The 17,200-nt window shown below is 38.3% G+C and overlaps 1 protein-coding gene across 5 annotated transcripts; it reads left to right on the forward strand.

Moving 5' to 3' along the window:
* Positions 1-965: 965 nt before the first annotated feature.
* LOC143030572 (palmitoyltransferase ZDHHC20-B-like) lies at positions 966-17,101 on the forward strand (the record flags this gene model as incomplete). Of its 5 annotated transcripts, none has more annotated exon segments than XM_076193729.1 (5): positions 966-1,288; positions 10,779-11,401; positions 14,813-14,954; positions 16,149-16,175; positions 17,007-17,101. In XM_076193729.1, coding segments are annotated over 3 exon segments (255 nt in total), but the record flags the coding sequence as incomplete, so codon positions are not given.
* Positions 17,102-17,200: the final 99 nt, after the last annotated feature.

Below are 17,200 nucleotides of genomic sequence, written 5' to 3' on the forward strand. Positions count from 1 at the left end.
GTAAGTTTGTTTATTTAATGTTTATATATATATTGATTTGTTTGTTGTTTTGTTTGCTTACTTATTTATTCATTTATTTATTTACTTGTATATCTATTGATTTATCTGATTAATATCATTCAATCATTCGTCTATTTATTGAATGTTTTCGTGTGACCTGTATTGAAACCTTTATTTCCTGAGATCTAGTATTACTGATAGTGACACAAATGCACATATTCGAATCGGCAGTTGTCTTTTATGATAAGGGACATGAGTTGGGAGTGTCGTACATTGTAGCAATTATATTTTAGACAAATATCTTAGACAATCTTTGGCAGATCTGTTCGTAATAAATTTCCCATTGGTCCTGATATGGTGTAAAATGTTTTCCATTTCAGAATGAAAGTTGTGTCGACATTGAAACGACAAGAGGTTGATGTTAGAGAAATGGCAAATGAAGTCGTTAGTAAGACGACGACTTCCGCTCACGCTAATAAGAAAAGAAAATAAGTACGACCTCCATGTTAGGTCATGTGTGACATGAGGTGCAGGAAGCAGGTTATACGTCAAAAGGAGTACAGAATGAATACCCACCATGACGCGACCAAGGATCATGTACGATGAACTTTTGTGTGTACGTTTCAAATTATGTACATATTCACAGTTGCGACGACTTGCTGGCCGCCCATCGTAATAATCACCTTCGTGTAAATACTCTCACGATCCTTTTCACGTGACACTCTCTCGTCTTGTTTATCCAATTAAGCGTCACCTTTTACGATTCCTTCCCGTGCATCATGTGCCAGTGACATTGCCTGGCGGATTTGTGTCCCTCCCATGTAGATGCGCATATATTGAATATTCATGTGTTTGGCGCCTGTGTGGGTATTAAAGAATTAATGAGACTACTTCTTGCAACGCGATTACATTTTTTAAATTCGAGTTGGAATTGTTGCGAACAAACATAGATGTGTGGGGGAAAAAATTGTTTACGAAGGCTTGGAACCTTTAAGTGGAGCTTGGAAATTGAAAGTGAGCGGAAGGAGGTATCCGAAGGTGGTATAAAGGATCCAAACCTACGGCCGACCCAGATGTCCACTTATTATTGCTGCCCTTATGACTGGTGTTTGACTATTTTCATTTAGTTGACAAATTGAGTGAAGAAGCGAAAGGCAGGACGGATTGATGATAACATCTGTGGATTTTTACAGGAAGTTGCCAGGACCTTTGTTTGTGTGAACCTGCGCTTCGTACGCCGAGGATGCCTTGTGACTCACCGACATAAGACGTAGGTAGAGGCCTATACGTGAGTGAATTCTTAAAACTCGGCGATAAGGCTTTCCGGGCCACAAGTAGTGTTCGTGATGCAGTCGTCGTATTAGCCTTAGGAAGGTCTGTCTTCTCTCTGAACAATTCATGGTAAAACCCGGAAATTCTTTTGTAGAAATAAAAAAATATATATAAAAATCTAGGCCCCTGGATCTACCACAGTCGGCACATATATCGAATGTACAGGTGAATTTCGGTAAAAAGTCTGTCTTATCTGGTATGTATTTTACCTAATAATTTACCAATTCCGTTTGGTGAATGTTATTATATAAGAAAGGAGACATGTTTGTTGAGTCCTGTCTTATATTCTTGAAATAACATAGTTTCTATAATCAGGTATGGTGACATTTTGACCTTTTTATGGAAAATTATTTTTTTCATGATCTGCAGATATGTGGGCTTTTTTAATTTGTTCCCATGATGTCTCAAATCAAGAGGTCCTCTTGTCAGTTTTTACCTCTGCAAAAGGATACAAAATGATACAATTAAGTTTTTGGTAAAAGAAAAAAATGCAGACACAAGCACAGATATGTAATGTGAAATTTACGTTGCCCAATACTCAATAGCTCCTAACATAACCTAATGTAACTATTTTGTAGGAAAAATAAGTCTTTCAAATGGAAAAATAAGGAGCAAAAAACTTGTTTGCCAAAACTCGATTGCAGACCAGTTTCAGTATGTGAGGATTGGACTGGTTGTGGCATTAACATTATAACCCACATACAAGTACAAATGTATTCCAGGAATGGCGCCGAGTTGCTCCATACTAGATCTCATATTTCTAACCTCTCTTTGTATTGTTTAACCCATTAAACTCCGATGACAAGATGTCTTGTCATTTGGTCAAATAAAACAAAAAATCATAAAACACCAAAATGTTTGATCAAACACCAGAAAAGTATGACGTCAGTCCTCGCTTCGCTCGCGACTGACGTCATACTTTTCTGGTGTTTGATCAAACATTTTGGTGTTTTATGATTTTTTGTTTTATTTGACCAAATGACAAGACATCTTGTCATCGGAGTTTAATGGGTTAACTTCCTTTGGTTTCTGGTGTATCTACATCCACAATCTCTTGATTTTTATTCACTATTTACCTGTTTGTTTATTATTTAAGTATACCTATGCATTTATTTATTTATATTATTATCACTTATTTATTTATCTATTTATTTTATCATATATATATTTTTTTGCATCCGACCTAATTATGGACCAAAAGGTCTACTGTCAATATGCTCTGCCTTTGTAGTCCTTTGTAATCCTTTGAGGAGGGACTATATCATTATTGTATTACAGTCTGTCTAAAATAAGTTATTGTTTTGCTATTCAGTAAAATTCTAGAATCACATAATTTTGGATATTGAACTTAAATTGTCTCGTTCAGTAATTCCTGACCTAACGTAACCTAAAGTAATCATTCCATAGGAAAAGTAGATCTTTGAAACGCAAAAAAGACGTAAAAATGTGTTTGCGTGATACTGGAATAAAGCCAGTCGTGCACATCTCTTCGGCTGGAAATGTCACATGTTGGTTCCAAGGCGTAGCGAATGTTGGCAGAGATGGATTTACGTGCACTTTTTCGTCAGTGGTTAGTGCAGATGTTGATTCAATGGTGACACCTTAAAAATTATTATTAGTTTGTACCTAACCTAACCTAACTTTTGCTCTCGGAAAATTGCAATCACCTTTTCCAGATTTTCAGAGCCTTTTAATCCTAACCTAACCTGCAGCTCCTTTGGAATTTCAGCTTACTTTTTCAGTCGTCTTTGCCTTGTTTGTGATTCCTTCCATGTGGGACGCATTGGTGGTGATGATAACTCTGTAGAGGAACAGATGATGATTTGTTTTTTTGGTTTGGAAAAGGGGAATGTTTATAGATATTTTAACATCCTGAAATCATTCCTCCCTGTCTTCTATATTTTCCGCACGAGGGGATGGAGGGGGATTGTCGATTAACCCATTCAACTCCGATGACAAGATGTCTTGTCATTTGGTCAAATAAAACAAAAAATCATAAAACACCAAAATGTTTGATCAAACACCAGAAAAATATGACGTCAGTCCTCGCTTCGCTGCGAGCGAAGCGAGGATTGACGTCATATTTTTCTGGTGTTTGATCAAACATTTTGGTGTTTTATGATTTTTTGTTTTATTTGACCAAATGACAAGACATCTTGTCATCGGAGTTGAATGGGTTAAATGAAGCAGACTTGTTGTGGATGTGCTGTCTTGCTGCATTGCTTCTGACCCTGGGAGGTGGGCAGGAGAAGGGGGATGACCCTTCATCCAAGAGGAGCTAAGATGAGAGGGGAAGGAAGTGTGATAGGTGGGAGTGGGTGCACATAACTTTGAGTTGGCTACCTCCCTTATAAGGGGGAAAAAAGCCCTTGGTATATAGATACAGGTGGGCAATTTGGTTTTTCATGTGGACAATGGGTTTTCTAAAGGAGGGTGGCAATTAAGGAAGTTTGAGTCAAAATATTTTATTTATTTATTTTTATTTTATTTTAGTTGTTTATTTATTTATTTATTTATTTATTTATTTTTTATGACTTGCTCTTTTGAGGTGGTTTTAAACCAAGGTTTTATGTTTTTTCCATTTGAAGGGGAGTTAATTTTTAAAATGATAAGAATTGTACATCACCGCATGGCGGACATCAGGATTCTAAAGGCGATTACGTGGGGCACGGCCAGAAATAGGTCGAGAACCACCGATATAGATTGAATATCGGATTTATTAACCCAAGGTTGAGTTAGTATTCAGAAGAGCGTTCGTGAGTAAAGACCAAGGTAGACGTCGTCCACAAAGTGATGAATCGTGAAGGTGATCGCATGAAGAATTGTCAACCGAGACTTTGGCAGGGTGACGATTCTTCATGTGGGCCATTGTGGGTTTACAATTCTTCGGATTGTTTAAATTGATGACAATAAGCATAACGCTCATTCAACCTAACCTAATTTTTATTCCACTGTTGATATTCGGCGTACTGGGGTGACAATTCTTCAGGTGGGATCTCATGGGGTGACGGTTTTTCATGTGGATGTTGTGGGGTGACAATTCTTTGTGTGGGCTATCCTAGGGTGACAATTCTTCATGTGAGCCATCCTGGGTTGACGATTCTTTGGTTATATACGTTGATGACCATAAGTATAACCCTCATTCAACCTAATCTAACCTTATCTAATCTTTATTCCATTGTTGATATTCATCATACTGGGGTGACAGTTCCTAAGGTGGGATCTCATGGGGTGACAATTCTTCGTGTGATCCCGTGAAGGTGACGATACCTCCAAGGGTGATGTCATTTTTCTCGCTTATTGTTCCCTTTGGTTTGGTTAGGTTGATTTAAAAAACCTAAGACCAAAGGAGACTGCAAGAGACCCTAGGGCCTATGCTAAGCAGTTCCATAATATAGAATAAATGGCAGTTATTACAGCATCTTGCTTATATGGGACGTTAAAGCCATCACATATAAGCAAGATGCTGTAATAACTGCCATTTATTCTATATTATTTGTTTATTTGTTTGTTATTATTTGTTTGTTTATTATCATTTGCTTGATTTTTATTTATCATTAGTTATTTGTCAATTAACTACTATTTACTATTTACCCGTTTGTTTATCATTTAACTATACCTATGCATTTATTTCTTTTATTTATTATTATTTATATTATCAAAATGTTTATTACATTTTTTCCGCATCCGACCTAGTTATTGACCAAAAGGTCTCCTGTCGGCATGCCCCGCCTATGTAATCCTATGTCCCTTATCACCTTTTGTCATTATCCATAAAGTTATCTAATCTTTTCCTAAAACAACCAATCGTGGCAGCAATCGCTACATGCTTGGTAAGTCATCAACCACTGTCTATGTAAACTAGTTCTTGCCTATTTTATTCTTGAAGGTAAATACTGGCAAAGATTGTCTCAGATTTATACTACGCTACTGTGCCAATAATGGTACCAATAATGAATTCGTGTTGTTTAGATACTGTTATCAGTTGTGATGTCATCATCTTTTGTGGGACACATATCTTATCATATCTTATCAGGGGTAGAGGATCGACTTACAAGTCATTTCTTTTGTTAGGGAGTAAAAACATGATTCGACGGAAATGGAATTAATTTTCCTGTAGTGTACTTTTCTTTATTTTCTTTTACTCTATCCATTGTTTTTTCACCTGCTTGTTACCTCTAGGAGTTTTATTTTTCGGTGTTGTACCGTTACCTTGCATAGTGCCTCGTTTTTTTTTGTGTGTCTTCGTAACTGGGGACGAGATGATGAAGGTGTTTTCCATAAATGCTTCTGTTGTAAATGCTTAGTAAGTAAATGACAGCTGGCTAGTCCATTTTAGCAGACAAATATTGTGCCCCTGTGTACAAGGCTTTTCAATTATATTTATGTTCTTTATTTATTTATATATTTATATTATTATTATTATTATTTTATTTCATTTTATTTTTCCAATTTATTTTTTCTTTTAGATTGGTCTATATGTATATATCTATTTTTCTCGCTGTCTTCTCCATTTCTGCATGAGGGGACGGAGAGGGGGTGGGGGGTTGCCGATTTAATGAGGCGGATTTGCTGTGGATGTGCTGCGTCTTGCGGCACTGCTTCTGACCCAGGGCAGTGGACGAGATGCAGGGATGACCCATCATCCAGGAGGAGCCAAGATAAAAGGGAGGGAAGAGGGGTGAATGGAAGTGGAGTATGTAGGGGAAGGAATGGGTGGGAGTGGTTTCTATGCCTTTGTTTTTTTTTTTTTCGGTTACCCCCCTTGCAAGGGGGAAAAAGCCATTGGTATACATATGTATGAACACATTTGCCTCCTTCTAGAGGTGCAGCCCTGAGGGGTTGATGCTCGCTCTCTAGGTTGTGTCCGAGATCATCATCAGCTTAGACTGTTTTTCTGTGCCTTTTCACGAAAGGATAGCTGAGAGTTGATAACTTCTACCATCCTATTATTATTATTATTATAAGCTAGGAACACACAGTCCCACACAAATACAATACATCCGACAGGATACAATGGTCTCAAACTGTCATGAAATAGATTTAATTTGGAAGTGGGTAGAAACAACTTCGCCAACCGTGTAGTTAATGAATGGAATAAACTTCTTGCAGAGGCAGTGCAATGTAGTTCAGTTTGAAGCTTTAAGATTCATTTAGATCAGTGGTTCCCAACCCCAGGGTCGTGACCCAAACTAGGGTCGCGAGGGTATTTTTGAGGGTTGCCAGAGGGTCTTTTTTTTTTTAATTCAAATTTCAAATGTATCTAAATTCATTGTGCTAGTAAATATAAACTGAACTATAAAAACGAAAGTTTATAAACATTATGTAAGTACGTAGAAATATAACATGAAATGGTTGAATTTATTATTACAATCAGGGTCGCGACTCCAGGCTAAGAGTGGATTTAGGGTCGCAGCCAAAAAAGGTTGGGAAACACTGATTTAGATAGACATTTAAGCAGGATGCTGTAATGACTGCCATTTATTTTTATTATTTGTTTATTTGTCTTTATTATTTGCTTGATTATTATTTATTATTATTTATCTGTCAATTGATTATTTACTATTTACCTGTTTGTTTATTATTTGACTATATGCATTTATTTATTTTATTTATTATTTATATTATTGAAAAAAATTATTATATTTTTTTCTCATCCAACCTAGTTATGGACCAAATGGTCTCCTGTCGGCATGTTCCTCCTTTGTAATCCTTTGAATTACACAGATATGTCTATGTTCAGAAAACCATGAATTTAAGCAATGTATCCATATGCCAACGGCTTTTTTCCCCTTATACGGTAGGTAGCCTAGTTGAAAATCATGGACCCACTCTCATCCATTCCACTCCCACCCACCACCCTTTCCTCCGTCTCATCTTAGCTACTCCTGGATGACGGGTCATCCATCCCGTACCCACTGCCCTGTGTCAGAAACAATGCAGCAAGGGCACTTTATTGAATCGGCCACCCCTCTCCCTCTCCAACCCTTCATGTGGAAAACAGAGAAGACAGGGAGAAATCCCTCCAGACTGCATCATAAAATATGTTGACATTTCCTGCTGGCATCCTAGATTGGCCGAGTCATGTAGCGCATGACTCATCATTAGCTGAGTCATCTATAGGCCATTGAAGTTGTTCCTCTGGAACGAAGGAGGGTTTAGATGAATAGGACACTTTGGTCAACGTTTTTTTGTGGCACAGTTTAGTTAGAAGCTGAGATACAGTAGCCAATGCACGGAGAATCCGTGTTGGTTAACCTACATTTGTTGCTATTATTTGGTACTACATGGCTTCACATGCATTGCATTTGGAAATTGATAACTGGACAAGGAATTGGAGCAACTCCCAATACACCCCTTGATAGAGAAGACTTGCTAAATTACAAAGGAGGAACATGTCGACAGGAGACCTTTTGGTACATAATTAGGTTGGATGCAAAAAATTATTGTAATGATAAGGAAATGAATAAAAATGATAATATAGATATTAATAAATAAATGCATAGGTAAAGTCAAATAAACCGGTAAATAGTAGATAATAAATTTACATATAAATAATGATGAATGAAAATTAAGCAAATGATAAACAGACAGACATATAATAACAAACAAATAGTATGATATAAATGGCAGGCATTACAGCATCTTGCTTAGGCAATAAGAGAAATACAAGGGGACATGATAAACTCAAAAAGGACAGTTGTAGAAGAGACCTGAAAAAGAACAGCTTTCCCCACAGAGTGGTAAATGTCTGGAACAGATTGGATGAAACAATAGTGTGTGCAAACACCGTACACGAATTTAACCCATTAAACTCCGATGACAAGATGTCTTGTCATTTGGTCAAATAAAACAAAAAATCATAAAACACCAAAATGTTTGATCAAACACCAGAAAAATATGACGTCAATCCTCGCTTCGCTCGCAGCGAAGCAAGGATTGACGTCATATTTTTCTGGTGTTTGATCAAACATTTTGGTGTTTTATGATTTTTTGTTTTATTTGACCAAATGACAAGACATCTTGTCATCGGAGTTTAATGGGTTAACAGCAAACTAGATACTGTGAGATACAAAGATGGGACACCACAAGCATAGCTCCCCTTCCCATAAGATACAACTAGGTAAAATACAAAGAAAATACTAGTCATATTGGAGTATGCAGTGACATTATGGTCACCCAGCACCAAAACGAATATAAGGAAAATTGAGAGAATCCAGAGAGCTACGAAGATGGCCCCAACACTATCAAAACTGTCATATCAAGACAGATTGTCAAAACTAGACTTACCGGCTCTGGAACAAAGAAGAGAAAGAGGTGACTTGTTGACCATCTACAGAATTATTAGAGGTATAGAAGTCCTTGATAGAGAAGACTTAGTACATTGGGTTAAGAGGACATGGAGGGAAGCTCAAAAAAGGACAGTTATTGAAGAGACCTGAAAAAAGAACCACTTTCCTCACAGAGTAGGGGATGTAAGGGACATACTAGATGAAACAATAGTGTGTGCAACAAGAATACAACAATTTAACCCATTAAACTCGGATGACAAGATTCTTGTCATTTGGTCAAATAAAACAAAAAATCATAAAACACCAAAATGTTTGATCAAACACCAGAAAAATATGACGTCGGTCCTCGCTTCGCTCACAAGCGAAGCGAGGACCGACGTCATATTTTTCTGGTGTTTGATCAAACATTTTGGTGTTTTATGATTTTTTGTTTTATTTGACCAAATGACAAGAATCTTGTCATCCGAGTTTAATGGGGAGCACCTTAGACATGGCGAGATACAGAGACAGGACACCATGAGTGTAGCTCTCCTTCCCGTAAGATACAACTAGGTAAAACAAACATTGCCAATACATGAGTTAAACAGGCACACTGAGCTGCAACATTCACATAGTGCACTAATACAAAAAATCATACAAATACTTAAGACCGCAGAGCCCATATTCATAGAATACGTCACAGTCAGAGACCCAAATACTGCCCACATCCGCCCCCACAGCTACACACCCAAATTCCAACCACTCGCTACACTAATGAACCAGGAGTGTCAACAACCATAGGGCTGTATTTACCTAGTTGTATCTTACAGGAAGGGGAGCTATGCTTGTGGTGTCCCGTCTTTGTATCTTGCAGTGTCTAGTTTGCTCTTAAATTGCATGCATTATTGTTTCATCCAGTTTATTCCAGTTGTCTACCACTCTGCGTTATTTTTATTTATTATTTTTTTTTTTTCCGGGTCTCTTCTATAACTTTTTTTTTTTTTCATGTCCTTTTGTATTTCTCTTGTCCCAATTTAGTAAGTCCTCTCTATCAAGGACTTGAGTGCCTTTCATGATTCTATAGATGGTCAGTAGGTTCCCTCTTTCTCTTCTTTGTCCCAAAGTCAGCAACTTCATTTTAACCAGTCTCTCCACATATGACAGGTTTGTAAGTGCTGGGACCATTTTCGTGGCTGCTCTCTGGATTCTTTCAATTTTCTATATACCATATATATATATATATATATATATATATATATATATATATATATATACTGTACTGTATATATATATATATATATATATATATATATATATATATATATATATATATATTGTGTGTGTGTGTGTGCGCTGGGTGATCGTAATGTCACAGCATACTCCAGTCTAGGCCTTATTAGTGTGACTAATATTTTTTTAACCATTTCTTCATTTAAATAGCCACCTTTATTGATCTTAGCAAGTTGTAGGATTCTCCGACAATTTTGTTTACTTGTTTATCACGGGACAAGTTATTTGAGATAATTACTCCCAGGCATTTTTCAGATTCCACTTTCTTCACCTCCTTTGTTCTAATTGTATATATATATATATTTATATATATATATTTATTTATATATTTTTATTATTATTATTATTATTATTATTATTTTTTTTTTTTTTTTCCTCCTCCAAGCTCTGGTGAGAGGCAAGGGTGTTAGTTGGTTTGGAAGATAAGGAGCGGGGAGACAATTCTGATGTTCCTCTTGCAGGAGCACCATTAGCCTATTAACCACTTCAGTATGACTCAAATTCTCACTCGTAGTATCGGCTGCCAAACGTATGATGCATCACACTACTTGCATTATAAACTATAAATTCACTCGTACTCTTTTACCATGAGTAATAAGAAACACAGAAAATGTGATCAATCCAGTCCTCAGAATCCAGGGTTAACTCTTGTGCAACTGCAAAAGAATATGTATAATCAAGATACCGATGCCAGCACCCTCGTGTACCCACTCATGCCTCGTGACGCCCACGTGGGCATCATCATACCAAAGTGGTTAAAGGTTCCTCATGCAGAGATAGTTTAAACAGAATTCCTCACGTATGCTATCATTTTGAATTTGAGTTTGTCTCGTTTAATTTATGTTTTTCAGTTTCACTGTACTATTATTGCATTTGGCGTTTCAGGTACTCCGTAGAAGCGGCTATCGTGGATGCTCTTTGGCCTCAGGATACGGATCTTCCCAAGAGGAAGATGGTGAGAGATGACCGAGTAGGACAGGACCTGACGGAGACCAGAGGACCTCTACGGAGAGTGGAGCTACAATAGTAATGAAGTGGAGAGACAAGACGTTCTCTTGGTGACGAGGACGAGATGTGGAGAGCCAAGTTCATGTGGTAACGATTAGAGGAGACTCCAGCGTCAAGGTAATGAAGAACCAGGAGGACAGATACACGCTGTGAGAGAAACACGACTTGACCAAGAGAGAGAGAGAGAGTGAGGCCTTTACGCTCCGGACGCTTAAGGATCTCATTGTAAGGTGACGGAAGCAGGGATGACCTTGGCTCCAAATACGCTGAGGAGTTGATGCGATACGACTGCTAATGATGACCTAGCAGTGCTTACGAGTTAAGCGGAGAATGAAAAGTGCCAGAAGACGAAACCAGAGTATGGCAGGACGGGAGGGGCGGTGTAGGAACGATCACTACTAACCGCTCCACCGTCGTACGTAGCAGCACTGTCGGGAGTACATGCCACCAGCCACTGCTGGGCTTTGATTCAACGGCACCTTAAGCACGTAATTCATAAGGTTAGTAAACTGTATATATATATATATATATATATATGTATATATATATAATATATATATATATATTTCTTATTAAATAACACAGCAAACTGGGCGTTAGTTATCTTCTTATTGAGACTTTCTACTCTTCTAATAACTTTTCTCTAAAGGAGGGAGAAGGTATACAATATTTCCAAACGAGTCCATGATTGGGTAGGAAAACTAACATTATACGACGTTTCGCCTATGCATTAGGCATCTTCTGGTAATTTATTCAGAAATAAATACATACTTATATAATACAAAGATAGGTACATTAGGAGAGATCTAGGACTGTGACAATTCATCCTTTCCAGCCCACTACTCGTGACCCATACAACTCTAGGGTCCCGCACATGTTTTGTTGTATATTAATAAGTGGCATATAGTTTCTTATCATCACTGCCTCCATGCATTTTAATTTTGTTGTATTACCATTCCTGGCGATTATTATTGTGTTCGTGTTAAGGTGTTCTCTTGATATGTTGTTCTTGTGGGATTTCGTCATGTGTGATTTTATTGCCCCGTTCTGCATGTGATACGTGAGTCTCAGTGAAAGTGTTTGTGTTGTGTACCCGATATATTCGTCTGTACAAAGCGCACCGTCTTTGTTGAAATTACAAGTATACTTGTACACGACATTACTCTGTTTTAATTTGTCCTTTTGTGCTGCCAAATTATTCTTCATGATAGGAGATGATGTTCTGGGGTTCCTGTAATAAATTATCAAATTAAGCATATCTCCTTCTTTTGTAGGTGTACAATTCTTTTTTATTATTTCTTTCAGCACAAAAGGACAAATTAAAACAGAGTAATGTCGTGTACAAATATACTTGTAATTTCAACAAAGACGGTGCGCTTTGTACAGACGAATATATCGGGTACACAACACAAACACTTTCACAGAGACTCACGTATCACATGCAGAACGGGGCAATAAGATCACACATGACGAAATCCCACAAGAACAACATATCAAGAGAACACCTTAACACGAACACAATAATAATCGCCAGGAATGGTAATACAACAAAATTAAAATGCATGGAGGCAGTGATGATAAGAAACTATATGCCACTTATTAATATACAACAAAACATGTGCGGGACCCTAGAGTTGTATGGGTCACGAGTAGCGGGCTGGAAAGGATGAATTGTCACAGTCCTAGATCTCTCCTAATGTACCTATCTTTGTATTATATAAGTATGTATTTATTTCTGAATAAATTACCAGAAGATGCCTAATGCATCGGCGAAACGTCGTATAATGTTAGTTTTCCTACCCAATCATGGACTCGTTTGGAAATATTGTATACCTTCTCCGTCCTTTAGAGAGAAAAGTTATTAGAAGAGTAGAAAGTCTCAATAAGAAGATAACTAACGCCCAGTTTGCTGTGTTATTTAATAAGAAATGTATTGAAGAGAACCTGCTCCCTAAATTCACTAATATATATATATATATATATATATATATATAGTGAAAAAATGTGATGTGTGTATATGATTATGGATAGATTTGTCAGTAGGAGTGTAAAAGTGCTTGTTCCTGTCATTTTCATGAGGGAACTGTCTTGATTTCCGTAAGTAGATGTCCATTTGGGGTGGTTATAGTACTTCAATCCATAAAGTTTGTATATTTTTTGATATTCATCTTGCTTATTGCCAGGAACCTTGGTGTTGTGAAGTGATATTTTTGGTAATGATAAAAGGGTTTCAAAGAAATCTGTGGAAGGGTCCAAAGACTGCTGTTTATTTTGAAAGGAATGTCTGTTGAAGAAGGACAGGAGAGGACAGAAGATAGGGGTGAATGGAGAAAGGTTGTGTATGAATGATGCTGTGATGCAAGAGGGGGAGTGGGTGGGGGATGAGGGAGTATGTATGATAAATAAATTGACGCAGCCTGAAGGGATTTCTCCCCGTCTTCTCCTTTTCTGCATGAGGGTACGGAGAGAGGGGGTCGCCGAATTAATGAAGCGGCCTTGCTGTGGATGTGCTGTGTCTTGCGACACTGCTTCTGACCCAGGGCAGTGGACAGGATGCAGGGATGACCTGTCATCCAGGAGGTGCAAGATAAGAGGGAGGGAAGTGGAGTGTGATAGAAATGGAATGGGTGGCAGTGGTTTTTATGTCTTTGTTTTTTGGCCACCCCCCATGTAAGGGGAAAAAAGCCTTTGGTATATAGAAAATATATTTATTATTATTTTTTATTTATTATTATTATTATTATTATTTTTTTTTTTTTTAATACATATACCAAGGCTTTTTCTTCTTACAAGGGAGGTAGCCAAAAAGAAAAAGGCATAAAACCTTTCCCACCCATTCCATCCCTAAATACACTCCCCTCTTCCCCACCCTCCCTCTTATCTTAGCACCTCCCGACCCTGCACCTTTTCCACTGCCCTGGGTCAGAAGCAGTGTCGCAAGACACAGCACATCCACAGCAAGGCTGCTTCATTAAATTGGTGACCCCCCCTCTCCGTCCCCCCATGCACAAAAGGAGAAGACGGGAAGAAATCCCTTCAGGCTGCGTCAAATTTTGCTCACACATACTACCTCACCCCCATCCCCCCACCCATTCCACCTCATGCATCACAACATCATCCATATACAACCATTCTCCATTCACCCCTGTCTTCTGTCCTCTCTCATCCTTCCTCAACAGACATTCCCCTCTTCCCCCTTCACCCCATCCATCCATCTCATCCTAGGATGCCCCCTCATGTTCACTCCCTCCACATCTGCCTTCCATACCTCTTTTACTAGTTTTTCTTTACTCATTCTTTCCATGTGTCCAAACCATCCTAATACGCTTTCATCAACCCTATCTCCCAACCCCCTTACCTCCCCTGTTCTCCTTATCTCCTCATTTCTCACTCTATCTAGCCTAGTAACCCCCATCATACTTCTCAGACACCTCATCTCAAACACATTCTAACTCCTTCTCTCTTCCTCTCTTATGTTCCATGTTTCTGCCCCATACAGTGCTGTTGGCACAATCACTCCTTCATACAGTCTCCTCTTCGCATCCATTCCCAAATGTCTATTCCTCATTACACTTTTTAATCCACCAAGACATTTACTCGCTTCTCTCAATCTACATTCTACCTCCACCTCCACTCCATCTTTTCCTGCCACATTTGCACCCAAGTATCTAAAACTATCCACTTCCTCCAGTCACTCTCCCTTAATGCTCACTTCCAGTCTTCTGCCACTTTCACCCCTTGTACAGCTCATCACCTTAATTGTACCCACATTTATCTTCACCTTTCTTCTATCACACACTCTCCCAAACTCTGTCACCAACTTCCTCAATCCCTCCTCTGATCCTGCCACAAGTGCAGTGTCATCCGCAAACAACAGCTGGCTCACCTCCCACTTTTCTCCTTTTTTATAGATTGCAGAAATGGCTGGAGGTTCTAGTGTCATCGGGGGACTGTGCGGAGTCATGGTCAGGGCTGCCAAGTGGCTCCCAGTTATTTTCATTGTCACAGTGGTCGTCTGGTCCTACTACGCTTACGTCATCCAGCTCAATCTGTGTAAGTCAATTTTTTTTATTTTATTATAGTTTGTCTTTTATTTATTTATTTATTATTTTTTCTTATGCCAGTGGTTACATATAATTGAATCATGAGGAAATTTATATACATGTTTAAAAAAGTTATTATTTTGAAGTGCATGTGTTATGAGGTTATTGCCATCCATTGCCCTCAGCTTCTGTCATTGATGACATAGTTCTTCGGAGATGGTAGCTAATTTTCTCTCATCAGTATATGAGTTCTCTCTAGAATTGACAAATAGACAAGGTGCAATTAATTTTGATATATGTATTCCCTTGAAGATGTGAAATATTGCGAAAGTGCTTGGGAATTTTATTTTTTTCCAGTTTCCATTGTGGGTAATCAGCAATATATATATATATATATATATATATACATGTGTGTATATATATATATATGTATATGTATATATATATATATATTATATGTATATATATATATATATGTATATATATATATATATATATGGTTTCGAGTTCAGACTTTTGTATTCTCAGTAGCCGAGAGGGTTAAAGCGCTGCACAGTAGTTTTATGGCCTCTGAGTCTATTCCTCATTACACTTTTTAATCCACCAAAGCATTTACTCGCTTCTCTCAGTCTACTTTCTACTTCCACCTCCACTCTACCTTTTCCTGCCACATTTGCACCCAAGTATCTAAAACTATCCACTTCCTCCAGTCGCTCTCCCTTAATGCTCACTTCCAGTCTGCTGCCACTTTCACCCCTTGAACATCTCATCACCTTACTTTTACCCACATTTATCTTCAATTTTCTTCTTTCACACACTCTCCCAAACTCTGTCACCAACTTCCTCAATCCCTCCTCTGATCCTGCTACAAGCGCAGTGTCATCCGCAAACAACAGCTGACTCACCTCTTTCTCCATTTTCTTTAAACATCTCCAATCCCTGACCCACTACCCTTGCATTTACCTCTCGCACCACCCCATCCATGTATAAGTTGAACAGCCAAGGTGACATAACACATCCCTGACGAAGTCCCACCTTTACCTCGAACCACTCACTCTCTCCATATATATATATATATATATACCGGTATATATATTTATAACACTTGGATGCACATATAGTTAGAACTTACATCTTTTTGTGTTTGTAAATTTGTTGATAAATATTATGAGGATATCACTTACGTGTTTCTTTTTCTTTGCAGTTATAATTCACAACATGGTGGAAAAAGGTGAGTATATCATCTTAGATTTATCTGTTTAATTATTTGTTAATGAACCATTATACAAATTGATTTTTGTATAAATCTACAGTGAGCCTTTGATATATTAAACAAAATAGGAGGATGGCTTGGGCAATATAGCCAAAAGTATGCACTGGACGTATGTACATAATAAAAAATTTCCACGTCCCCACCATCCATACTGAACCTTGCAGCGCATATACCAACCTTGCTTGTTATATCAGGTAAATTGTTAGTTAGTCCCACTAGGGTTGGTATGGCTAAAATTCAGTGTAACGAGGTTCGGTATAGCGAGAGTTTCTTGCACATACCAATGGGCAGGGCCCTCACTTGGGGGGGGGGGGTAGCATATGCCCTGGGGCGGTTTATTTAGTGGGACGGCGATTCTAGTCTGGACAGGCTGCCCACAAGGGTGGCAAAATAATTATAATAAAAAAAAAGGTCAAAGGAGCCCTGAACATTTTATCGTAATATACAAAAATATTTTTCCTCTATCCTTTCTGCAATAGGGACATTAGATAATATTCTTAAAATCTTTGTAATTATTTTGCTAGCCAATAGCTATATTAGGTAGGAAGCGAGGAGGATGACCGACAGACTCGAAACCCAGCCTACACCGACCTAGACCCGGTTAATTGTTCTTCCTGTCCGAGAACTTCACGGATAAAGAGTCATCCATATCCTCAGCCACACTAATTGGTTTTTTTCCCTCCCTCCCCTCCTCCTCCCTCTCCCTCCATCCCTCCACGTATACACTTTTGGCGAATACAAGAACACCCTTGACCTTTGTCACGTACTAAGTATTCCCGTTCCCTGCAGTGCTCTACCTGGTGTTCTACCACGTGCTGCTTCTGCTCTTCTTGTGGGCCTACTGGCAGACCATATTCACCCCTATTGGCTCCGTCCCAAAACAGGTGGGTTCCTGCTCATTGCCATTGAACAGGTTGTGACGGCCAAGGTAGAGTAGATTTGCTTTATCCTCCAGTTTCTAATGCAAGTGATGGGGATGAGAG

The sequence above is a fragment of the Oratosquilla oratoria genome, chromosome 12, assembly GCF_046742065.1.
Source record: "Oratosquilla oratoria isolate Oo_2021 chromosome 12, ASM4674206v1, whole genome shotgun sequence".
Lineage (NCBI taxonomy): Eukaryota > Metazoa > Arthropoda > Malacostraca > Stomatopoda > Squillidae > Oratosquilla > Oratosquilla oratoria.